Source organism: Athene cunicularia (genome assembly GCF_003259725.1).
Source record: "Athene cunicularia isolate RWA chromosome 28 unlocalized genomic scaffold, athCun1 chr28_part2, whole genome shotgun sequence".
Lineage (NCBI taxonomy): Eukaryota > Metazoa > Chordata > Aves > Strigiformes > Strigidae > Athene > Athene cunicularia.
The window spans coordinates 668,226-692,209 of record NW_020799140.1 but is presented as its reverse complement, the minus strand read 5'-3'; the positions used below and the strand labels follow the sequence as shown (position 1 = coordinate 692,209).

General features: G+C 49.1%; 3 protein-coding genes across 3 annotated transcripts in view; 1 reads left to right on the top strand and 2 right to left on the bottom strand.

The window, feature by feature from the left end:
• Positions 1–396: 396 nt before the first annotated feature.
• On the top strand, positions 397–12,263 carry LOC113489465 (ceramide synthase 4-like). The gene is made up of 10 exons (XM_026865184.1): positions 397–654; positions 2,253–2,370; positions 4,386–4,504; positions 5,622–5,679; positions 6,211–6,261; positions 6,963–7,055; positions 8,402–8,530; positions 8,815–8,921; positions 10,846–10,990; positions 12,087–12,263. The coding sequence occupies exons 1-10, from the start codon at positions 488–490 to the stop codon at positions 12,156–12,158; spliced, it is 1,059 nt and encodes a 352-aa protein (XP_026720985.1). The 5' UTR covers positions 397–487; the 3' UTR covers positions 12,159–12,263.
• A 2,660-nt stretch (positions 12,264–14,923) lies between these two features.
• On the bottom strand, positions 14,924–18,715 carry LOC113489501 (kelch-like protein 23). Its single transcript, XM_026865234.1, has 3 exons — positions 16,756–18,715; positions 15,588–15,999; positions 14,924–15,380 (listed from the first exon to the last, which is right to left on the bottom strand). The coding sequence occupies exons 1-3, from the start codon at positions 17,675–17,677 to the stop codon at positions 15,068–15,070; spliced, it is 1,647 nt and encodes a 548-aa protein (XP_026721035.1). The 5' UTR covers positions 17,678–18,715; the 3' UTR covers positions 14,924–15,067.
• Positions 18,716–19,998: 1,283 nt separating this feature from the next.
• The window catches only part of LSM7 (LSM7 homolog, U6 small nuclear RNA and mRNA degradation associated), a 5,103-nt gene continuing 1,117 nt past the window's right edge, over positions 19,999–23,984 (bottom strand). The window contains exons 2-4 of the mRNA XM_026865143.1: positions 23,838–23,928; positions 22,287–22,358; positions 19,999–21,089 (exon numbers count right to left, since the gene is read on the bottom strand). Of these exons, the coding sequence (XP_026720944.1) occupies positions 20,947–21,089; positions 22,287–22,358; positions 23,838–23,928 (306 nt within the window). The 3' untranslated portion in view covers positions 19,999–20,946. The remainder of the gene's footprint in view (positions 21,090–22,286; positions 22,359–23,837; positions 23,929–23,984) is intronic.

Sequence of the window (23,984 nt, the reverse complement as noted above, 5' to 3'; positions counted from 1 at the left end):
AGGATACTACGGGATGTTGCTGGGCAAGATGGAGGGACCAAGACTGAGACTGTTGGGGCCCTGAGGGTGCAAGAAGATCTTTATGGCTGTGGCCAGTCTCACCTGGGACCACACCCTCTGCCGGGTGTCGGAGCTGATCAACAAGTGAGGCCTTTACAGCCCGCGAAGGAAACGGCTGGTAGAGCGAGCAAGAGAGGAGCCCCTGTTCTTACATCACCAGGTAGGGACTCCAGTCATCTGTGCAGCAGAGTGTAACTTACTTTCTTGTACTAGGACATCTTACCCCACCTCCAAGCTCACGGGCAGGTCAGGACAAGTGATGCTATTTCAACTAGTCTGAAGTAATGGGATCAAGTGAGAGGTGGGGAGCGTGACTGATGAGCTGTTTTGCTGGGATTCCTGATTTAGGAGAGAGGTTTGTGCCTCACTGCTACCCGCTTGCTGAATCCCAGAGCCTCTGCTCCCTGTGCCCATCCTCTCAGCCGGGATGGGACTATCAGAGGGGTTCTGGCACCATGAATATTGGCTGCCGCCTGGAGCTACCTGGGAAGACATGAAGGAGTCTGCAGGCGTACACTACCCACAGCCTCAGAACCTCCTGCTCTGCATCCCTGGTGCCCTGCTCTTGATCATTGTCCGATGCATCTTTGAAAGGTGAGTGCAGCAAATCCGGTTTTCCTTGCCAGTGGTGTCTTGCAGGGTCACTCCAGACTCATCCTTACCTCCTTCCTGACCACCACAAAATGGATTGTCCCCGAGAATACTGAATCCTCTGCTTTTTGTGACATGTGGTATTCCCGTGGCAGCTCTCTGCCCTGCCCTCCCTCTGTCCCGTACTTGTAACGTAACCTTGCGCCAGCAGCTGTGTAAAGACAAATCAGTCACAACACCGCAGCTGCGGGTGGAGGGTCCCTCTGGAGAGAGGCCAAGCGGGAGCTTGCGACGCAGATTTGCCAGGTACATCCATGTTGGGGTCCCCCAGCTGAGCCAGGGTTCAGCCTGATCCCAGAGGATGCTCCCAACGTGAGCCCCCAGAGGCAGGAGGAGGGGATGTCCCCGGGGCTCACTGTGCCACCGCTTTGCTCGCACCGCTCCTCCTTGGCCAGCTCTGCCCTGCTGCCTCCTCCCAGCACCAGAGGCCACGGCTGGATCGGGGTGATGCCCCCCAGTTGCCGTAGCTGTGGGCATTCACTTGGCTCAGGGAAATTTTACTGCCCAGGGGAGCCGGAGGACCCACTGGCACCTCCCCAGGACTCGCCTGTGGAAACGAAGCAGTTCCACGTGGCTCAGCACGGGAGATGGACCCAGACCTTCGGGGCTTTGGGCCCCTTTTCCAGACCAGCCCTCACACAGAGGAGCTGATCAGCTGAAGCAGGGCAGTGCTGGTGTGGGCAGAGCTGCTGAGATGCTTCTCCACCAGGCAGAGCAGGGCTTCGGGCTGGGAGGGGGGCGGGGGGTGAAGTAGCAAGGCTGTGCTCAGCAAACACACCCTCAGCTGGGACGGGGGCTTTGTCCCGTGCTCTGATGGGGCTGGGGCAGCACTAGCCCATCGCCCTGGAGAGCTGGCTCCTGCCCGCTGTGCACAGCCGGGGGAGAAGCTGTGACAGACGGGCCGTAGGAAGAGCCAGAATTAATTCTGGGGTCATCAGGTCTTCCCCCAAAGGTGTTGCACTTGCTTGTCTTCCTAGAAACAATGAGATTTTTAAAAACCGGTGTCTTCCACTAGAGCCTTGCTGGGCTTTCCTGCAAAGCTGATGTTTCCTGCAGGAACCAGCATATCCCCCTGTGCTCCTGCTTCAGCCAGCGGGCACAGCACACGGGGAAAACACGTGCTGGACCGCTTGGGAACGTTGTAAAGGTGACCACCATGCACTCCGACAGAGAGAAATGCAAGGTGTCTCAGGGCCTTGGCAGAGGAATTAAAGATTGCTTACTTTGTAGTTGTTATTGTGGTCTCCACTGCATGCCTCACTTTTACTTCGGTGCCATCGCATCTCTCTCTCGAAAGAGCATTGACCTGACAGAGGCACCAGGCTTTGCGTGTGCCCCTGGAGCAGTACTGGGCCCCTTGGGCTGTGTAGTCGGGGTGTGCTGGACCCCCTGGGCTGGACGTGTGAGCACCCAGGGCAGGGCTGGGCCCCTGGTGCGGTGCATTCCTGCACGGGGTACAGCGCGGGCAGGATCGTGCTGCTGGCTGACCCTGGCTCACAGCGTGGGCACACACACCCTCTCCTGCTTGAACTCTCTTTCAGAACCGTAGCTCTGCCCTTAGGCAGGAGGTTGGGTGTGAGTGACAAGCGGAGGCCCAAAGTTCAGCCCAATGCCACGCTGGAAGGCTTCTACGTTCAGCTGAGCAGGACCCCAAAGAAGGTGAGTGTCCCCCGTGTCCTGGTGTCCTGAGGGCTCAGACAAGTTACACCGTCTCCCTGTCCAGATCCCCAGCCCAACCACAACAGCCTCAGAGGCAAGGCCGGTAGAGCTAACCACCCTTCCAGGGAAGAAAATGAATCTATATTTATACAGAGGTACCTCAGCATCTTCTGATGTTCAACAGTCGCGGTCTCAGCACCCCCGGAGCTGCTGCGTGTGGTGGTGTGAGAGCTGCCGGCTCTGGTGAGGATGCAGCCGTCACCCCGTGTGGGTACAGTCTGTGGATAAGGCTCTTTATTTTTAGCAGAACTGCAAGTCCTTCAGCATCACAGAATCATTTAGGTCAGAAAAGACCCTTAAAATCATAGAGAGCAACCATAAACCTAGCACTGCCAAGTCCACCGCTAAACCCCGTCCCTAAGCGCCACGTCTACAGTCTTCCAAACACCTCCAGGGGTGGTGACCCAACCGCTTCCCCCAGCACCCTGTTCCAGCGCTCGACAACCCTGTCAGTGAATACGTTTTTCCTAACACCCAGTCGAAACCTTCCCTGCCGCAACTTGAGGGCATTTCCTCTCGCCCCATCACGTGTTACCTGGGAGAAGAGACTGATACCCAACTCGCTACACCCTCCTTCAGGGAGTTGCAGAGGGCCAGGATCTCCCCTCAGCCTCCTCTTCTCCAGACTGAACCCCCTCAGTTCCCCCAGCCGCTCCCCAGCAGACCTGTGCTCCAGACCCTGCCCCAGCTCCGTTGCCCTTCTCTGGCCACGCTCGAGTCATTCAATGGCCTTTTTGGGGTGAGGGGCCCAGAACTGAACCCCCTCAGCGAGGGGCGGCCTCCCCAGTGCCGAGCCCAGGGCTCAGATCCCTTCCCTGTCCCTGCTGGCCACGCCAGGGCTGGCACAAGCCAGGATGCCGTTGCCCTCCTTGGCCCCCTGGGCACACTGCTGGCCCATAATCAACCGACTGTGGACCGACACCCCCAGGTCCTTCTCTGCCAGGCGTCTTTCCAGCCGCTCTTCCCCAAGCCTGTAGCACCGTCGGGGGTTGTTGTAACCCAAGCTCAGCACTGAGCTTTGCTGAACCTCATACACTTGGCCTCAGCCCATCGCTCCAGCCTGCCCAGATCCCTCCGTAGAGCCTTTCACCTCTCCAGCAGATCAACGCTCCTGCCCAACTTGGCGTTGTCCGCAAGCTGATTGCGGGTGCGCTCCATGCCCTCACCCCGATCACTGATAAAGTTATTAAACAGGACTGGCCCCAGCGCTGAGCCCTGGGGAACACCACTTGTGACCGGCCACCAACTGGGTTTAGCTCCATTCACCGCAACTCTTTCAGCCCGGATTATGACTCACACTAATCCATGGATTTTGATTTTTTAAATTTTTTTTTTTAAACTTAAATTTGTATGAAGCTTTGTCAGAATAATTAAAAAATGCTCATGAGCTCATTTTTGCACATTCATTTTAATCACAGCTTAGAAATCTTAAGGCTGAGTAGTTTTATTTGGAATTCATGCATAAACCAGAGCGTGTTAGACATTGTGCTTTTCAGCCTGTGAACGTGCAGTCAGTCAGAAGCTTTTCCTGACATTACTGGGTGAACTATGCGCTTGTTTCTTTATCACCACAAGATAAAACATCTTCTTCCAGTCTGCTATCTGTAGCTGATAATCAGTCAAAATCGCTTCAGAGGTGGAAAAAAAAATTTACACTTTTTTAGCAAAGACGTAGAGTCCCATTGTGTAAGCTGGCAAAATGTAACCGGGGAGAGCCTGTGCTTACCCCTGAACCTGCATTTCGACACGGCTGAATTGCAGTTTTAACATGGCCAAAATGATTTGGGGGTTCACATATGCAAATAGAGCTGGTACAATTTAATTTTTTTTTTTTCCAAAGAAAGGTTTTCTTTGGGGCAACGTGGACCCGCGGCAGCAGGAGCGCAGCTCTTCCCCCTTCCGTGGGGGCAGCCAGCCTTAGGGAGGCTGAGTCCTGCCGCCCTGCTGTTTTCTAGGGGGACCTGGTTTCACTGGCCAAGCGAAGCGACCTGCCAGTCAGAAAGGTGGAAACCTGGTTCCGGCACCGGCGCGCCCAGGACCGGCCCGGGCTGATGAAGAAGTTCTGCGAGGCCAGGTAGGTGTCCAGCAGAGGCTTCTGGTGATGGGGACCTTCGGCAAGGTCTGCACTCCATCACCATCCCCTGCCCTGTCCTTAGCCCCAGACCCCTCCCAGGGGAGCCTGCTGCCAGCTGTGGCTGCGAAAGGAGACTTTGTCCCACCCCTGCACACTGCCAGCTTCATCCGTCCTTCCTTTCCACTTCCAACTTTAAAAAGTTAAAGTTGCCTCACAAGAGTCCACTGGCCTTGGTGGAGGTCAGGTTTAAATCTCAGACGCTGGAGGGATTTTGAGCAGCAGTGCCGTTTGCAAAATGTGTCGAACTTCTTCTCAAGATGATACGAAATTAAAATTTTAAAATATCCTCACCATGGATCACAAAACAAATCCATAAAGTGCAGTTTGTAGGCAGTGCAAGCCATGAACAGAGGGAGGTAAAACTGGAAAACACCGGAAAGCATCCCTTTCCCTCAAGTTATTTGCTCTCTTGTATGAAATCTTCCCGCATCTCTCATCCATACTTGGAGTCAGAAGGGAGAGAGGAGTCCCCGGGAGTATTGATGGAAAGTCAGGTTAAACTTTGGTTCTCAGCTTGGGGTTTAATGCTGTACCTACACAAAGTCGACTCTCCCCCCACCTCTGAAAAATAAATTATTCAGTGCTTGAATCCTGTTGTTACGCTTTTAAAAAAATATTCGGAAAAAAAACCCCAACTTGCTCAGTGCCTCCCACTGCAGCATTTCTGAGGAAACTAATAAAACCCCCGGGATTCCTGTGCCGTCACTGGGAAAAATCAGGTGCCCTCCACAGGCTGCGGCATATAAACATTTGCATAGGTGATCTGCAAACACCCACGTAACAAAAGGAGACGGGTAGAGGCGTCCTGGTAGTCGTGCTGCATCCTGTTCGGCGCTGATGCAGCAGGGCAGGAATTTGGGCAGAGCCTGGGTGGGCTCTGGGTACCGTAACAACACACACCTGCACGCGCAAAAGGAGCTGAGGTTCTGCGCAGCCCTGCCCAGACAAGCGTAGGTTCCCCCGCGGGCTTTGCAGTGCCCTGGGCACGGCCTGGGGAGCTGCTCCAACTCTGGGGGAACTCATACTTCTTTATTATTTTTTTTTTTCCCTGTTTTAGCTGGAGATTTACATTCTATTTCACCTCGTTCTTCTCTGCACTGGGTCTCCTGTATGATGTAAGTACGTGAGCAGAGTGATGCTGTGGAGTGTCCCTGTTCATGGCAGATGAAGCCAGTGGTCCCGAGCCGTTTCAGAGAGCCCATCCAAGGACCACGTGTGGCCATAACTGCGGGTCCAAAGCCAAAGAACAATAATTTCAGGGGCACGGAGCAGAACCACTCCCAATTCTGGTGCAGCAGAACAGTCCCCCTTTCCCTGGGTGAACCTGGCTGGGTGTCTGTGATGTCCCCGTGGTTTTTTCCCTGTCTCAGATCACTGTGTAAGTGATTCCCCCCGATAACCCACAGACAGCCCTTGCATCTCGGCCAAAACCAGACCCTGTCCTGGCTGTGGCCGCTGCCCACTGCGTGTTGAGACCCTCTGCGTGACGCCCTGTGTGTTCACTGATGACAAATGCATTCTGCCAACCACTTTTTCCAAAGCTCAAAGGCAGGTGGGATCTAACATGGGCACACTGAAGTACTTCTTCACGTGGTCAGTGCGTGTCATTAAAAGGCTGTGAGATTTTACTCTCTCTCTCTGCACAGAAGCCCTGGTTTTGGGACCACACCGTGTGCTGGCTGAAATATCCACAACAGGTGAGCAGCGAGTGCATGGGATCACGGGATAATTCATGTCGGAAGGTCTTGCAGCACTCAGCTGCGAGATCAGAGCAGGTTACCCAGGGTTTTCTCCAGTCGCTTTGAAAACCCTCAAGGATGGAGACAACACAACCCGTCCCACTGTTTGACTGCCCTCATGGTGGAAAAGTTTCTCCTTGCACCCACCTCTCTTGTTTCGATGCCTGTTGTCTCTCATCCTCATGCCATGGCAAACAGCTTTGGTGTCTTCTGGACAAGCCCCTCGTAGTGCTCCAGATGATTGTGGACGGAGAGTCTCTGCCCTGAACAGGCTCCTCCTCTGGATGAGATTCTCTGTAACCCAAGCCCGGCTGGAAGCAGCTCTGTGTGTGCAGCCACAAAAGGGACCAGACAGTCGGGACATCCCTCAACCTCTCAAAGCGGGGATGGAGATGAGACGTGTCCAACGCCCTGCAGAGGGGAGACCCCAGCTCCCCTCCGTCCCTCTGCAGACTGGCCAGGGCTGGTCCTGATCTGGGCCAGGTTTGACAGCACATCAGCAAACAGTTCAGTCACAGGGAACGGGAAAATGCGGGCACGGCCGAGCCCTGCTTCCCCAAACGCGCGTTGAGTGAAGGGGCCTTGCCTGGGAAGACCCTTCCCCTCTCTGCTCCCCCAGGGCGATGGAGGGGTCACACTGCCTGTTGCTTGTCTCGCAGCCTCTCCCATCTGCATTGGACTGGTTCTACCTGCTGGAGCTCTCCTTCTACTGCTCGCTGGTGGCCACCCTGCCCTTTGATGTGAAGAGGAAGGTGAGTGACAGCAGCACAACTGCAACCCGCTGGCTTGGCCGGCCCCTGCCAGGAGGCTTTCCCCTCCCTCTGTCAGCCCCCCAGGAGTTCGGAGGACAGGGCACACATGCTGCCACAAAGACCCCTGAACACATGAGCTCCCTGCAGCTCTCGTATCCCACCACTGCACCTTGTGCTGGGTCCCACTTGTGGGCGGTGTGGCCTTCCCACCTGCTGGGCGGGGGAAGCACCGGGGGCCAATACGGGGTCCCCCCGCCTGGCCAAGGGGCATCATGGCCCTTCCCAGCTCTGGTCTCGGTTGTAGCCTGGACCAGAGGGCTGTGTCCTGGTGCCATGAGGGTCCTGTAGGTGCATGTGTGGCTTCTGCAGCGTGTTTGAGGTGACCTCCTGGGACCCGCGGACCCAGCACCCAGCACTGCCCTCGCCTCACGCTGCAGTGGAAACTGCACAGAGCTGAGTTCAGCTGCACAAGCTGAGGTTCAACCTCAGCTTCGTTTGGTTGTTTAATTTGATGATCACATCTCTCTGCGGAGACTCCATGATTTTCCCCGGAGATGAGCTCAGCCCAGCTCTCACAAAGCACGTCCTGTGTCCCAGAGGACCCACAGAAACTCCATCACAATCACCAACACTGCACTAGTCTTCGCAGACAGGTCGGTTATTGGACACGTGCAATGCTTCCAAGAAGCAGCAGGAGCCCCTGCCTGGCAGCGATCCTCCCTGGGCCAGCGCCGCCCTTCCCAGTCCCACCACAGAGCGCTCGGAGGTCATCGCCTCATCCCCCTTTTTGCAGCCTTTTTGCACACACAGGTTTGTTCACGCAGACGTGAACCACCCAGCAAGGTCCTTTCTTTACATGAGGCACGTGAGAAGGCACATTCACCTCCTGCAGCATCTCCATCCCAGCGGTCCCTCTGCGGGGGCAGCACGGGGAGGCTGAAGAGCTGCTCTGTTATGGCTGGGGGGTAGGACCTGCCCCAGGCCAAGGGCAGTCTGCTGTCATTACTGAAAGCTCTTCAGGGGAGGGGTCTGGAAGGAAAATACAGGGTGTTAAGAAAGGAACTTCGTAAGGGCAGGTTGATTCATGGAAAATTTATAAAATATGTCTTCTAGCATGTTGTCACCCGTGCGTACCTCACTGGTATTTATCTGCGTTTCCATAAACTGGGCATAAAGATGTTCATTCTGCTTGGGAACGTGTGGGATCAGAGAGCTGTAGCACAGTGGGGCGGAGCACTGAGGCCTTGTGGAGGTACCTGACAACATCTTAGTAAGGCAGCAACAGGCAGGAACGCGCGCCGCCAGGTCGAGGTAAGCCTGACACACAATCTCTCTCCTCACGCCAGGACTTTAAGGAACAGATCATCCACCACATCGCCACCATCACGCTGATCTTTGTCTCCTACTGCGCTAATCTGATACGGTTCGGGATGATAGTCATGCTGGTCCATGATGCCTCCGATTATATTTTAGAGGTGAGTTACCCTCGCCCGGATGTGCAGAGCTGTGCCGGTGTCTGTGGGCAGCACTGGGCAGCGTGTGCCTTGACACGTGGGGATGTGTTGGCCCGCACAAGTGGCCACAAATGTTCCATCGTGCCAGTGCATTTAGGAAGTATCAGATTTCCTGCTCTTGGGGAAAAATAAGTGGCTGGAACACATCCCCACAGGCCTGGTAACCCTTGCAGGACATGGGAAATCCCTCAGCCCCCCAGGAGAACACAAGCACATGGCACATACGGCCATTTGTCTCTCTACAGCTTGCCAAGATGCTCCATTACCTGAAATGGAAGCGGGTCTGTGAAGCAGTCTTTATAGTTTTCGCTGTGGTTTTCATCATATCCCGGCTCGTCATCTTCCCGTTAACGTGAGTTATGGTTTAACGTTCTCTGAACATGGGCGTTACGTGCAGTTGAGCTTCTGGAGAGATGACCCTCCGTGCTGAGGGAGGGAGGGCAGGGAACAGGGCACTACAGGTAAACTCAAAGATTAATCCAACTGGAACTGAGGAACCCAAGAAAAAAAAAAAAAACAACAGGGTTTTAGCTATATTAATTATTTAATGAACTAAATTAATCCAGAGACGCAGCCTCTGCCTCTCCACACTCTCACTGTCTCTCATGCTGTGAGGAGATGTTTACATGCAGCTGACCTCTCATGAGCTGCTGTGGCACTGGGAGTGTTTTAGGACTGTCTTGCTCCATCCTCCGAAAGCCAACCCACCACAGGCTGAGCGTAATCCTTCCCTACTCCCGCTCGAGACCTGCTGTGGCTCTTCCACTGTGCAGGAAGGTGCCTCCTTCTGTTGCGAATTCCTACAAGAGAAAGAAGGTACAAACTGTACTGATCAGAATTCCTTAGCAGACTAAGAAAGGCCTGCTTAAAGTTCTTTTAGCATAAGCATGGCATAGTAACTTAAAGTGACCCGTCACCTGTTTGGAGTAAAAGCAGCAAGCCATGAGCGCAGGCTCAGGACTGAGGAGGTGGGATGCTCGAGATGCCAGGAGAGTATCAGCAGCGATACCTGCCGCAGGCACCAGCCGTGGAGATCGGCTTTTGCCCACACACCCCTGACCACTGCTGAAATTGTCCCCCTTCCTTTACCGCTGCCAAGTCACCTGGAAAAGCTGATCCCAGTTAACTTCCCAGAAGGTCATGCCACGACACTTGCATTACAGTCTAAGCTTTCTGTTTTCTTTCAAAAACCAAACGTTTCATTTATTAAACCCAGAATTTTTTGAATGGGACATGTTACACACACGTAAGGACAAGCGGGCGCTGCTGTCCTCTGTTCCTGCCCCGGCTCCGTAGCGGCACTGAAGATGCCGAGTTCCAAATTTTGATCCTGCTGCCATTTAGTTTGGATGCCTTTGAGCGTGACTTTGCATAACCAGTCCCAGATTCTGGGGGTGAAATGGCTCCCTCGGAAAAGTAATAAAAGCTTGAGGCAACTTTCCTGAGAAAGAAACAAGAATAACCGTGACGCCACTGCAGGAAAAAAGTTTCAATATCTCAACCTGCTGTATCATAACGTAAGGACAAAGCAGACAAGAGATGTCCCAGGTCAGACCAAGAGTCCATCTAGATCAGCACCTGCCTGCATCAGCAGCAAGAAGCAGATGTCTAGGAAGGCAAGAACAGAGCAAACAGATGTCGTGTCTATCCAAGGATCCAGCTTCCAGTGGGTCTTAGCTTTCATGTCCTGGGTAACTTGCAGAGGAGGACACGTACTAGTGTCCATCGTTTCTCTCCTGCATTGCACTGCTCTCTGCTCTACCCGTGCTTTCCTCCTTTCTGTCCCCGGCTAACTGATGATAGAGAGTTTCTGTGACTCCTGCCAGAAATAATGCCCTGCCCAACTGCTCATCCGTACCCTCAACTCTTCCCAAACTTCAGTTAAAAAATGAATTTATAATCCTTTTTATTTAAGCGCCAGTGGTCAGGTCCCCTTATAGTTTAATTTTTGTCCATTGCTCCTCTCCAGACTCATTTTAGGGGAGATGCTACCTGTTCCTGCTGCTCCTGGGACCAACCTGTCTGCAGAGACTCTCACATTGTTAATGGTTTTAGGAGAGTTTCTGCAGGCCCCCCGGGAGGTGGGACATGCTTTGTGAGAGCTGGGCAGAGCGTGAAGCCTGATGGCGCAGGCCTAGCACAGCTCAGCTCTGCACTGGGCTCACACGGGCCAAGGAGTTGCCCGGAAAGATGCTTGACCCTTGTAAGACTGAAGGTAAATGTCCTGGTTTAGTCTTGCGTGTCCTGATTTGTCTCTCCTCCTCTCTCACCCACAGCACATACTATTACTTCGTGACAAAATTCCAGTTGTTCCTCCTAAGCTGCCTGATCAACACTTTCCTGATGATCCTGCAGTTGTTACACATTTTCTGGTCCTATCTGATCATCCAGATGATCTTCAGTGTCCTCCTCCATGGCGCGGTATGAAAAAATCTTTGTCTCCTCCGTGCCACCACTCCCCATGAAAGACCACGAGATCCTGGGGGGACTCCTGCAGGGAAGGGGTGGGAGAAATGGCACGGCCCAACAGCCAGAGCTTCTGACTTCATGTGTTGGGAGCTGTGTGGATACCCCTGCTCGCAGAGGGCAGAGCAGCGGCTCGCTCACAGTTTGCAGCTGCGTCCTGGTGACACCGGAGCCACCCATGGTCCCTTCTCCTCACGGCTTCTCAGTATGTGGTGTGGGAGACTGGGAACCTGCTGGTCTGGCCAAAGCAGAGTAAGGAAGGAGCAGTTAGGTAAGCCTGGCAGACAGCACGCTGTGTATTTGCACCTCTGGGTTTTGGGTGCGTTCCACAGGCTTTCGATGCAGGGCAGAGTCTGCACAGGGATCACTGAAGAAACCTTGTCCCCCGAGATGCCAGTTCCCTGGCCGGCTTTGCTGACGGCAGCAGAAGGCATCTTGGCAGGCTCCGAGTAGTTTTGTGAAGGCTTTGGGGATCTGTGGCCAGGAAAAAAAAAAACAAAAAAACAACAAAACCACCACAGTGTTGGTGTTATGCCTTCAGCTTACCTTGAACTGCCCCTTCATTGAAGCTAAATTAAGAGAAAAACAGTTTTTCTAGAGGAAGTGATGGAACTACTCTCATCAAGTTTGCAGATGACTGCAAAACGAGGAGACAGTCAGCATGCTCACCGGGCAAATACGTGCTGACTTGCAGAGCTTTGACAGTAATAAACTGCACAAGGGAAACGTGCAAAATAACTATATGTAGTTATAGAACTTATTTTCAGACGGTGACGTTGCATTATTAAGGTGACAAAAGTTAGGTGAAGCCACAGCAAAGTCAGCCTCTGGCAGCTGAAGGCCTCCTCCCGGTGCAGGGACAGTTGCACCACTGGCTTTAAGGACACGATCACGTGTTGTTTTTACTCTAGCTGTCAGGTTAACACACCAGCGCTGCGACTGAAAACAGGACTAGCCCCCTGCGATACTACAATATAGGTTTTGAATAATTTTTGCATAATTTATTTCGCATAACATAGGTTTGGCAGCTCATTGTCTTTCTTCCCTACAGAAAAGAAAAGACGCCAGAAGCGACACTGAGGAAAGCGAGAGGAGCGAAGCAGAGGATCTGCCCAAGAGCTAAATGTAACACGGGTCCTGCTGCGAGACACCAAGAGCTGGGCAGAGTCTTAAAAGCAGAGATGCCGAATCGGACCTTGGGGGAGAGGCCACACGAGCTCACAGGTGGCTCCATCATCCAACTTCTAGATGGAAATGAATTTCACCGTAGCTTTTACAGGCAGTTATAAAGCACTCTAGGAGATGATTTCGTCACTTCTCCTCTCGCAACCGTTCTTTTACTCTTACGATCATTTATCCAGGGAAAAAAAAACAAAACACCTCCACCAGGCAAAGTCTCACTGTAAACGGAAGAGGGGTGGAACAAGCTGCTGAAGGTGTGACACCTAACCCGTTATCTCAAAAGCTTCCCACAGGTTCGCGAGATAATAAACTGCGACTGCTGACGCTTTAACTCTCTTGGCATTTCAGAAGATACGAGCAGTTATCGCCCTCAGGAAAGGGCTTGCATGTCAAAGACACCGACTTAAGCGGCAAATAAGTTTTCAGTCGTATAGAATAAAACGGCCAGGCTTTGGGGAAGGATAAACCATTTCTGCAAGTGAGGCCTGGCCAACTGATCACAACCTGCGCTCGCTGCAGGAGTTGTACAAAATAGCTTGTGTGTCTAAAAGATGTTGCTAACGGCGTGTCTACTTGGGGAGAAGGGTCCTAAAACTGAACGCGGCCGAAGCTCTTCCAAATGCACGCTTTTCCACCAGAAATTATAATTTAGTCTAAACGGCAGCTTTTCACAGGGATGTATTCATTTTGTTGAGGTTTCGTTTTCAAAATTAGAAGAGTGCTACAATACTAACATGTTAATGGGGCAGTTTAGGGGTTGGATGACTTTTCACCTTGTAATATATTGTAATTATATTAATAATTACTGATGTAATTTTTCAGAATTTATAGTAGAACTATAAGTTCTTTAGTTTCTGCAGTATATAGAAATCAAGTCAATGTAAAAATGAATTTCACATCAACCAAAGACTTTGCCTGGATTTTTGCATGATGCTGCAGTTTCTTAGAATATGTTTATATCGGTAGGAAAATCTTAGAAACCTGCTGGAGGTCTGACCAATGCCAATTCAAAGGCTCAGAAAATTCAGAGGACAGAAAAAGCTGCATGTATGTATGTAAACAGTATACGGAAACCTGCAAACGCTCTTTAAAATAGGTTTTCTACTCGGGTTTTGAGTATGCTTCCAAGGGGTCTGACACATTTTATACAAATACTGGGGGAAATGCAGAGAGGTGGAGGATGAGGGATGGTGTAACTAGAAGAGACCGCTGTGAAGAACCACGGTCCATCTCCCACACCTGACCTGTGCAAGGCGAAACGTAGTCAGGAAAGATGCACGAGAAGGGCCGAAGGAACAGAGCCAGCGCTCCCGTGGAGGACGTTTGCGTTCAGACCCGCGGGAGGCAACGCCAGAAGCAGACACCTACCCCTGCCTTGAGGGGGATGCTGCCTAGCCCCAGCTAGCTGTGCTCCGCTGGGAGCGCAAGACCAGGATACCTGCTGCAAGGGTTTGCCCAGGAATTATTTCACCGTGTCCATCAAGGATGAAACTTTCTTTCCAAGCGCCAAACGATACCCGAGAATCTCAGCTTTTGAAGGATTTATATCCAGGGCACAATAGTACAACTGGCCACTAGACTCAAAGGACGGGCCCAGCCTTCAGTGCCACCAGCTTGCTCACAGGGGAGGCAGCAGCTCTGCTCTCGGCTCCCGGAGCTGGCAATGCCACAGCCCGGCTGGGGGCTGAGATGGACTAGAGTCAGGGAGCAGAAGCCAGCCTGAACGGAGAGGACTGCACAGCTGCAGGCTTGGACAGAGCAGCTCCTGCCATATTCTCACAGTGGTAGGATTGCTTTTAAGCAATACCTCTCAGTTTCTAAGGCTTCTTCCCTTCCCCGCAGACCATGCTCACTCAGCTCAGGAACTCCCTTGAGTAGATTTTCCTTTCGGTGTTGCTGCACCACACCAAAGAACAGACTCTGCTAACACAGGTGACCGGTTACACCTGGAGCGCACCCTCCCCTTCTCGCCCAGTCAAGCAGCCTCACCAGGCAGCCGCTCCATCCCTGGGAAGCCTGAGCACCCTCGGAGATCCATCCCCTAGTGCTGGCCCGAGGCCGCAGTTCTGCTCACCAAACCCTCTTCCACATACACAGTCTTTCATTAAGGCTACGGTCGGGTCCCTGCTCCTTCACCCTCATTTCAGTTTTAGTCTGGGTCTGTACAGCGATGAACCCAAAGGGGACTGAGGAAACTGAAACAAGACTTTTCAGTGCCCCCATTTGCAAATTCTTATCATCACATACCCGAATGCAGAAATCCAGAAGAGTCTCCCCCCTTCTGTGGTGCTCTCCAGCCTGGAATAAAGATAATTTTAGCCGTAATTACATAACCTGGGAAACCTGCTTAGTTCAGGCTAAAGTGATACTGAGTACGGCCCAACTGCAGTGCTTGTCTGGGGTTCTTTTTTCGCTCTGTCCTACAGCACTAAGAGCTCATGCACCCTGCTGAAGATTCCCTTGACGCACATTTGATTTATTATTTCACTCCTGCAGTATTTTCTAATACTGATGCAATTACTTTCCCGTCTCTGCCAGCTGTTCAAAGGACAGAGAGCCACAGAGGCCAAAGGTCAGACCAGCCCTTTATTTAGCATCAGCCCTGAGGAGTTTATGTACCATAACAATGCCGACCGCTATTTCCAGTGATGATCTGAAACCTTTGTGTAGATGCAAAGGCTTCAGTGGCTTTTGCTTCAAGTTCATTTACCAGACAGGGAAAAAGAGAAAGTTATGAAGGAACAGATTTATTTTCAAATTAAAAAAATTTCACAGACTAAACTTGACAGGATCTAACTCCCATCAGCTGTAAAGCACATGACTGTTTAGTTATGCTGGATCTGGCATCTCTCATGCCCATGTATCAAATCTTCTCACAGAGACACACCCGTGAATAGGAAGGGGGCAAGGGAGTTTGTTATCTATGACCTCGCACGTATCAGCGTAGGGATCAAAGAGGACTACAACAGGGAGGGCACTGTTCCCCTTCCTCTGTCCAAGGAGATAAATTCGTCCATTCACAGTGCTGCACCCCATGAAGAACTTCTGAGTCAAGCATTCCTCATCCACCTGTGTCCATTCATCTGTCTCCACATCAAATCGAAAGGCTCCCCCTCCTATGGTGTACAGAGCACCGTTCAGTGGTGTGATGCAGAGGTCATACCTGGGAGAGAAGATCAGAATCAACAGAAAGATCTGGCCCCTGAAATATTCGGTGTGACCTTGGTCCTCACATCAAGTCCCATTTAAACCACAGAAGCGTTGGTGGGTAGGACTTCTGGATTTCTCCAGCCCAACCTCTTCTTGGAGCAGGACCAACACTAGAACTTTTTTTTTTTCTTCTGCCAGGTCTCAGAATATTATTTCTTACCTTGGAAGCGGGGAGAATGAGATGACATCCCAGCTGTCCGTCTCTGTGTTCAGCCTTTGCACCCCATCATATACGTGTCCATTTTCATCCAGGCCACAGACCACGTAGATCCTGGTTCCCACGCTGGCCGCATCTCCTCTCTCCACAGGTTGAGCCATAGGACTCATGCTTTCCCACTCTGACTCCACCAAGGCCATGCGCTCCACCGCTGGGATTATCCCCTCATCTGTGCTCCCTCCAAGGACGTACAGGTAGAGCCCTGCTCCTACTGCACAGTGGCTATTGCGGGACTTCTTCATGGCAGGCCCTTCCAGCCAGCTGTTGTCCAAGCAATTGTAGATAAGCACCCAATCCACACTATACCACACAAACTCATCCCGGAAATATCCTCCCGTCACAAAAAGGAAGCTCCCTGGAAAGAGAGGAGAGAAAAGTATCCGTTACACAAAGGCTGAAAATTGCTCCTGAGAACTAGGGTTCTCATCTCTCTCTAGATTGCACTGATGAAGTGCAAGATGAGCAGAGAAAATTACTGCTCTCTATCAGTTTGCAGTATTTGACTCCTCATCTGCACATATAGGCTGGGCCTACAGGATGCAGTAAGTCCTTCCAAGTCTGCTCCTTCTCCTGAACAGAATCATGGAAACAGTGGTTGGAAAGAACCTCTGGGGATCTCATGTCCAAGCTCCCACGTGAAATGGGACTGTCACCAACATAAATACATAAATATAAATCCAATCTAAATATGGGAAGCCATCGTATTGAGCTGGCTTCAAAGTCTCCAAGCCTGACAATTTCACAACATCCACGGGTAAGTTTAACTTAACGGCAACTATAAACCAGAATTCACCACCTGTCAAAACGCCACTGAAAGAGAAGGCCAAACAAATACACTGCTTAAAGTGAAGCCGTCAGACTCACTCCAGAGAAAGCTGATGTAAGGAGTTCAATACTTTCTGCTGTATGGAAAGAAATATTCAGCCTCGTCTAACATTCTGCCAGGACTAAGGAAAACAAAACCACTCTTTGAATGAATAGGAAGACGAATACGAATGAGGTTTTAGCAACACTGACCAAGGCAGTTTTACAGGAGAAGCAGCTGAACTCCCCCCATATGAGCCCTCAGCTCCTCTTTGCATCTGCTCAGCCCCACTGTTCTGCGAGTTACCTACTGCTGCCACTGCATACTGGGTGAGGTTCCTGCGCTGCAGGGGAGAGCAAGCCTGCCAAGTCCCTGTTTTAGGTTGAAAGAGAAATAATTCTTGCTGTTCCTTTTCATGCTTTCCGCCCAGGACATATAGGGTGTCATAGCTCCGACCAGCGTTAGGACACAGTTCCGTATTTTGCCAGCTGGGTGGAGGACAGCTGTCTAACTTCTTTATTAGTCTGGAAAAGGTATCTGTCTCTCCAAGGCGCTTGCTGCGTTTCACCAAGGTATCGAGGAAGGACAAACTCAGAAAAGTGACCCTGACTTCGCCCACCAAATCCAGAAAGTCTTCCTCTCTCGTTGCTGGGTCCTCCATGATCCACCTCATAATACTGTCAAAAACCACATCTTCTCGTGAAGCGAAGAGGTCATCACTTTTTAGGAGCTGCATCAGCACTTCTTTGGGTAGTGCCTTGAATTCTTCCTGGCACATCACATCCCCCCAGTGAGTGAGAGCCACGTTCATGGCAGCCACGTGCAGCTCTCTAAAGGCAAATTGCTGCGAGTAGGTCATCAAGCCCAGGCAGTTGGAAACATGCAGCTCCCTCTCCAGAAATTTCTCACACAACAGTTTCACCCTGTCAAACTGAAAAAAATCAGCTGTTTCCAGTAAGCTGATCACATTTTCTGGACCTATAAGCACCTGGGCTGTGCGAGTGAACTCAAGTAGTGCCTGAAAAGGCACCGCATCGATCCCTCGGATCACTATGTGGTATTCAGAGCTCTCTCTTGCCCCCCCAAAAAACATGGCTTCAAAATAACGACTGTGTACTGAAAGTACCCTACGGCTGACCTGAAAGAGTCTTTCTCCAACCTCAAGAACTGTGTCTGTGACCATTTCTGTCTGAGATCCCAGCTCCTCGAGTTCTTGTGCAGGCTCCATGCTTGCTGACTGCCAGGCAGTTAAAATTAACTCAACCCTTATGCAGCCTTTACTCGTGTGAAGTCTCTGGAAACATTATCCCCCTAGCTGGGATAAACACAAGATAAGCCAATCTTGTCCTAAAAATAGAGTATGTTTTCTACTCTCCTGGTTTGCTTTTCAGTCTTTGCTGCTGCTTTCAGAGCAGAATAGTGGGAAAGCTGTATGACCAAAAAACCACAGATTTAATTAGCACCTACCTTACCCAGGTAAGACCACAGTGAATTAGGGGAGCTGTGAGCCACTCAGAGTCTGGACTACAATGAGGACAAACAACCAAAACCTTCCTAAGTACTAAATACACAGAAGTTGTAGAACACTGAACCCATTTCTAAAAAAGTGTCCATTACAACACTTTTCACTCCTGCAAATCAAAACTAGGAAAGCTTGAAACTTAAACCCTGATTTCCCCAATGCCACAGCATTCATCAGTTCAAGTTTAATATCAAATTCCAGATTACTCACAGCATTTAGTATATATTTATACTTTAATAAGAGATGGGGGGAAGGAATGAGCCCCCATTCAAACCCAGATAGCTGTCACATATTCAGTCCCCCTCAATCTCGATGCAGGACATAAATAGTCACAGTACAAGCAACAGCTCACTGATTCCACATAGGGAATTTTTCCAAAGTGGTTAGACCAAGCTATTAAAGGGAGAGATTTGCACAGTGGCCTTGAAGTAGTGCCCCTTATCCCAAAGAGCCCATCCCAGCAAGACTCAGTCCCATCTCTTAGCAATTCTGCTTGCTGAACTCCACTACCTGGGTTGAGAACACTTTTTTTCCTCTAGAGTTCCCTCCTGCATTTCTGGAAGATACTTCTGTGAAACTGCTGTTAGAAATGGGTTTAATAAAGAGTCAGATTTAGGAATTAACTCCAACAGAAAAGCATATACATACTTAAAATTCAGCTACAGAATCACAGAATAGTTTGGGTTGGAAGGGACCTTTAAAGCTCCTCTAGTCCAACCCCCTGCCACGAGCAGGGACATCTTCAACTCGAGCAGGTTGCTCAGAGCCCCGTCCAACCTGGCCTGGAATGTTTCCAGAGATCTGGGGGCATCTACCACCTCTCTGGGTAGCCTGTGCCAGTGTTCCACCACCCTTATTGTAAAACATTTCTTCCTTATATCTAGTCCAAATCCATCCCCTTTCAGTTTAAAACCATTACACCTTGCCCTGTCACAACAGGCCCTGCTATAAAGTTTGTCCCTTATCATTTCCATTCTTCTTTTCAGGTACTTGATTCCCAAATACAACCCACAAGTCTGCACTGCACAAAAGGACAGCCACGCATCACGCAATGGAGACTGAGCAACCCCTTAACAGAGCAGGAAATGCTGAAAACATGCCCCTCTCCAGTTTGTGCACTCAAGACATGACTTCAGTCAGACCTCTGTCCCCTTTCTATGCACCCAGAGTGTGGAACCCACTCAAGAGCTCCCAACACAAGTTTCTGATGCTACACTTGGAAAACAAGAGTGCAGAGATGCTGCAGCATGTTATTGGTATTGACAACCAGCACTCACTCCCACCTGAGGGACAGTTCAAGACTGCTCAGGCTGATGGCGAGCAAGTTCTGCTCCAAACACTAAATAAGAAGCCTCTTTTGAATTGAGCCACTGCATGGAGAACAAGTGTGGTAGTGTCAGAAAAAAAAAAAATGTTGGAAGGAACATGACTCTGAAGAGCTCCAATAACAAACCCCTGGGAGATTAAAATCCAGAAGCACTTGAGTTTACACAGACATAGGTCTCTAGTTTCACAGCCTCCTGGAAAAGCCAGATATACTGAACCGGAATTTATTTACTTCAAGTTCCCATCTATGTCAGAGCTGACCCAGGAGAGGCTCTGAATGGGAGCACAATGCTGTTGCCAAAGTGAACAGCCAATACAATCTGTCCTTGGCATGTTTTCTTGACAACCTCTAGGAACAAGACTGCTGCTGCCACCAAAACAATTTGCTCTGCCACAGCCTCCTCGCAAAGGGTCCTCAGGAAAAGCAGGTGGCAGAAACATGTAATATGCAGGCTAGGGGCACGTAACTCCTAGTCAGGCTTTAAAATGCTTAACAGAAATGCACAAGTCCTCATTGAGGGACAGATGCCCTCAGTCATTCCTCACCAATTTTCTGTCTTGAGTGGAACACAGCTTCTGATCTGGTTCCTTCCAATTTTGCTCTATGTACACACCTCCTGAACAAATTCCATTTACAACTGTGGAGAACTGCAATGTCAGCTATAGAGCACTTTTGCAGACTGAAAAACAGGACATTTAGGAACAGATTAATTTGTATTTATTCACTCAAAGGTCCTCAAATCTTGCTGTTTCTGCAGTATAAAAGAAATAAAAATGCTTACTTACAAATCAAGTTATAACAAGCATAACCACAAGTGGATAGCTACAATATAAAAAGATATGCAGTATTTCCAGACACTGCCTACAACTGAACATTAGGATCTTAAATATTCTTCCCCTAAAATTCCAAGTATCAAATAGATACTTCCATAAGGTTCATGTCACTCAGCCAAGAATCACCCTAAAAGTTAAGTCTCCACTTCTGCTGCAGAAATGTGGGAGCACTCTGACGCACAGATCACAGCCCACAAGATCCGGAACAAGTGTTAGGAAAGAACTTCTTGGCTCCACAGCTTGTAAAGGTGATGACAAGGTACTGTACAAGGAAAGTAATTTTCCTGCATGCACTGGAGCAAGCAGGCAGGAGACTGAACTCAACAGCAGGAAGACTACAACACAATGCTTCCCAGCTGAGTACTGACATCTGAGAGGAAGAAAACAAGTTCTAATGTATTTAGGCTTTAGATTAATTTAGATTAAATACATTTTAAATGTATTTAAAAATGTAAACAATATAACCAATATTGAGGGCATTCTTTACTAATTTTATGTGGTTGTTTCAAAACTCAAAGATCAAGAGGGTCTCAGACAATTCCATGACAACATATTCTCTTCTGTCGGCTCTAAACAATGTAGTTACACATTTATTTGGCGGGGGTGGCAGGAATCAGAACTTACTTCTTACATACCACACCCCATCCTCTCATCATTTATGGAAAGTCACAAAAATAAAAAAATGTTGACTGTTCTTTCACACTACCAAATACACATTCAAACTCCTCCTCCAAAACAGGAAGCTTCTCACACACTCATAGTTTTCTCTGATGATTTGCACCCTTGAAGTCTTCAGAGACAATCCAAAGAAAGCATTAGCCATCTTGCTGCTGAATGAAAGGGTTTGGAATAGCTTCCATTCCATCCTGTGGACAAATAAGAACCACTGAAGTCCCTCTGCAGACCACAAGTCCCAGCTGACGTGTGTCTTCTGTTAATTTGTATTGATCATCTGGATCTGAAAAGCAGAGATTCACAGTTACAATGGCAACATGAGGAAAAGAAACCAAATTCCACCCACTTCAAAAGGCACAGTCATACAGGTTTTTTCCAGGCATTTCTGCATTGTTATATTGAATACATGGACTATAAAGAGGATGCAGCAGTAATATCTGATGCCTTCAAGGCATTACCGATTTATTAATTTTCAGAAATAGCACATGCCACAGCGAGCAATAATGAACTTCACTATGTATGTGAGGGAAAACACGTATCTTTAAAAAAATTCAAAGGTCTTTGATTCATCTAACCAAAAGCATACATACAGGTGACTGGAAAAGCTCCTGATCCCCTTTCAAATGCCATTTTAGACAAACATTTTGGGAACAATGTGAATCAGAAGACGACCCTGACTTTGGAATACATTAAGTATGCAATGCACTGGTCCATTCCCAGACCAAGCCAAACCAGGCTATGGAGGAGGACGGGCACTTAACACAGCAATAGCCAATTCTACCCTCCAGGGGATGTCAATATATTCAATAAAAATGCACTACACTCATCTTTTAAAACTCCCTTCTAAGAGCAAAATTAAAGCTTCAGGTACTTCCCTTGTAAGCAGGCAAGAGAATACTTGTTAAAAATTGTGTCTATCAAGATAAATGTTGTTTCAGAGAAGAGAAAGGGAAATGAGAATATTTATCCTTGGATGGGAAAGAGAAACAAATAAGAAAAAACCCTACAGCTCTATTAGCTCTAAGCAGCTACAGAAGGCTTTAGTTCCACAGAGAGGCAAAGATGGCACTTACAGTAGAGTTTAAGACACTAAGATACTAGTTCTTGCTGAGATGCTTTTCCTGCTTTGAGCAAATCAGCAACCCTTGAGCAGTATAAACAAAAGCAAAGGCAACTGCTTTATCTGAAGAGACACCCTACTACGTTCACACTTCAGAGGACGCAAGCAGCAAAGGATTTATAGAGGAGCTCAAGCAAGGACTACCAAGAACCTTCTACCACAGGGAACATGCTTAACCTAACTGCTGTTATCTTATCCCTTCCTTTACAACTTAGTTATCATGAACATGTCTCAGTTTGGATGATGTCAACTTGCAGTTTTTGGTTATTCACTCACAGATCTGTATGATTTCTGTTAAGAAAATCATTCTTAGGGGGAAAACAAATTTTAAAAGTTTTACGCAGAGACTGCATTACTTACCTCGCATATATTCAATGGTACCATCAAGCACAAGGTTCAGAAGAGGGTCAAATCCCTTCAGGACACCACTTGCTATTGAAGACCACACACAAAACAATGATTAGAGACCAAAACCAGGTATACAAGATCGTGTGAAAAAACACGTTCAGTTCTCTGGCTCTGTTCCTCCTTCAGTCAAGACTATCAAGCAAATGAGACCAGAGGTATTAAAGAGTGCCCTCTATCACATGCAAATGCACAAGAACCCAGTTTGTGTTGTGCCAATTGAAGCTTACGGGCTTTTTCACCAATTCTTCAAAATGCTCTTCAGGACATCGACATTTTTGTTTTCAGCCAATTTCATGGGCATTTAAAGAATATTTCATCTTAACAAATCAATACAAGTCACATCACCAAAAAAAATGAAGCTAAGCCCAAACCAAATAAATACCACTAGCAAAGGGATATAGCAAAAAATGAGGTAAGACTGCAATATTTTGAAGAACTTTCCTCAGATTTCCCATTTTCCAGGTGCCCTCCTGGAATATAATCTCTTTAGCATAAGCACTGCCTCCACAGGAGTGCACTGCAGACAGTCAAGCACTTTGTCCTAAACTAGAACATGATTCCACAATGCTGGTCACAAAATAAACTGCAAGACCACACAGAATCATTCCTAGTTTGAAAAGCACTTGTTGATTACCAACATTACTATCCCTACTAACAGCCCAAATCTAAGAAGAGATTCCCACAATTGCAGGTGTTACACGAAGATCGTAAAGGAACTTGGCATGAGTTTTCTGAGAAGGAAATCTAAACAAATGGATTCAATGGAATTGTCAACTGCCCAAAAACCCCCCTCCAAAACCCACATTTATCAGTAAGGAGCCCAACTAACTTCCAAAACCTCATAAGCAACAGGTCCTAGTACAGTTTTTAAAAGAGATTTTTAAAAGCAAAGCAAGCTTGCTTTGCAAAAGCTTCTGCCAAGCATCTCCCACGTAGCATGCTGTTAACTTTCAGACAAACGAGGGGTCTGCAGGATGGAGATGGAGAGCTGCAGGTACGGCAAGGGAGCAAGAAAGGGGTGAGGGGCTGGAGGGGAATGACGACACGAAAGCCTCGAAGGGGATGAAAAGCCATGACGAAGTATATGGAAACAATCTGTGAGCTCCAGGCACATTTAGTACATTAAGAGATGACTGGTATATTAATCGTAACACCCATAAAGGTTTCTTTGCTGCTTTAAGCGCACCGTTGTAATGAGAAAAAAACAGTCAAAAGAAACAAGGCAGTTGAAGGCAACCAATAAAAGAAAATGAAAGAAAGGTGCACGGGTGAAACACAGAGATAAAACTGCAGCCAGAGGATTAACGGAAAAGCTGAAGGAGACAAGCTTCACACCGGTAGCATCAAACAGTAACGAATAAAACTCATCATCCTTCCTCGAAAGACAGCAACGATCACACAGGACACAAACAAAGAGCGAGAAAAAACGCCAAAATGCAAAATAAACCTCATGCTGCAGAGGCCCAGGCCGCATCTCCGGCTCGGGGCCGAGCCCTGGCTCACCTTCTCTCCCACCCTGGAATTTCACTCGGATCGTTTTGTCGATGTACTTGGAGAGATCCAAGATACTCTCCTTCTTCTTCTTCTCCTTATCCTAAAGGAGAGGCGCACAGGCAATATGAATTAGAGAGAAGCCTCCCCCGCCCCGCC